General features: G+C 45.7%; 1 protein-coding gene across 1 annotated transcript; it reads left to right on the top strand.

Annotated features, from left to right (window-relative positions):
* LOC128270740 (proteasome subunit alpha type-5-like) lies at positions 1 to 946 on the top strand (the record flags this gene model as incomplete). Its single annotated transcript, XM_053008155.1, has 3 exons — positions 1 to 100; positions 178 to 587; positions 666 to 946. Coding segments are annotated over 3 exons (729 nt in total), but the record flags the coding sequence as incomplete, so codon positions are not given.
* Positions 947 to 1,185: the final 239 nt, after the last annotated feature.

Raw genomic sequence — 1,185 nt, forward strand, 5'->3', positions numbered from 1 at the left:
GTGAACACCTTCTCCCCCGAGGGCCGCTTGTTTCAGGTAGAATATGCAATCGAAGCGATCAAATTCGGTTCCACTGCCATCGGAATATGTACACCGGAGGGTAAGGGCAACACAAACCACCCGGCTCATAAATCCGGCTTCAGCATTGCTTACAATTTCTTATCATTCTGTCCGCAGGTGTTGTGATGGCCGTAGAGAAACGAATCACCTCGTCACTGATGGAACCGACGAAGGTTGAGAAAATCGTAGAAGTAGATCGTCACATCGGCTGTGCTACCTCGGGCTTGATGGCCGATTCACGGACGCTATTGGACCGCGCTCGGCTAGAGTGTCAGAATCATTGGTTTGTGTACAATGAACGGATGTCGGTGGAGTCGTGTGCGCAGGCCGTGTCGAATTTGGCCATTCAATTTGGCGATGGGGATGAGGATTCTGCTATGAGCCGACCGTTCGGTGTGGCCATCCTATTCGGTGGTATCGAAAACGGAGAACCACAACTCTGGCATATGGACCCATCCGGGACGTACATTCGATTCGATGCGAAGGCGATCGGTTCCGGAAGCGAAGGTGCCCAGCAGAATTTACAGGTGACTTCATAAACACAAAGTTTGTGGAAGTAAACTTTTCTAAAGATACATTAATCGTTTCGTTTCATTGGATTTTAGGATTGTTATATGCCCACAATGACCGTCAAGGAGGCAATCAATCTCGCACTCACCACACTGAAGCAAGTAATGGAAGAGAAACTGAATTCAACGAACGTGGAAGTTATGACGATGACTCCCGATCAGGTGTTTCAAATGTTTACCAAGGAAGAGCTTGAAGAATATTTGAAAGGTCAAGAGCCTACATCAACAAAAGAAGAGGCCAAGAAAACACATTAACAGAATGACTTAAGTGGAACGCAAATTGGATTCGTCTTGCTGAGTCTTTCGCTTGCGCTTCTCTGTTGTACCCATTCTTTTTCATTAACTTGCAAATTGTTCAGATTAAAGGTTTGGCCGCGGATCAAAACCGGTACGGGGTTTAATGTTTTATTGCGAGCAGAAGAAATGTTTTCACAACTCATTGAGTTCTACAGCAGGGCTGGAAGTTCGGCATAACACAGAAGGACAAGTGACACATGCGACAGTTTGGAAGAATAAAATTGGTACAACATGTGAAGTTTTCAGTCGATTCATTATA

This window comes from Anopheles cruzii, chromosome 3, assembly GCF_943734635.1.
Source record: "Anopheles cruzii chromosome 3, idAnoCruzAS_RS32_06, whole genome shotgun sequence".
Classification (NCBI taxonomy): Eukaryota; Metazoa; Arthropoda; class Insecta; order Diptera; family Culicidae; genus Anopheles; species Anopheles cruzii.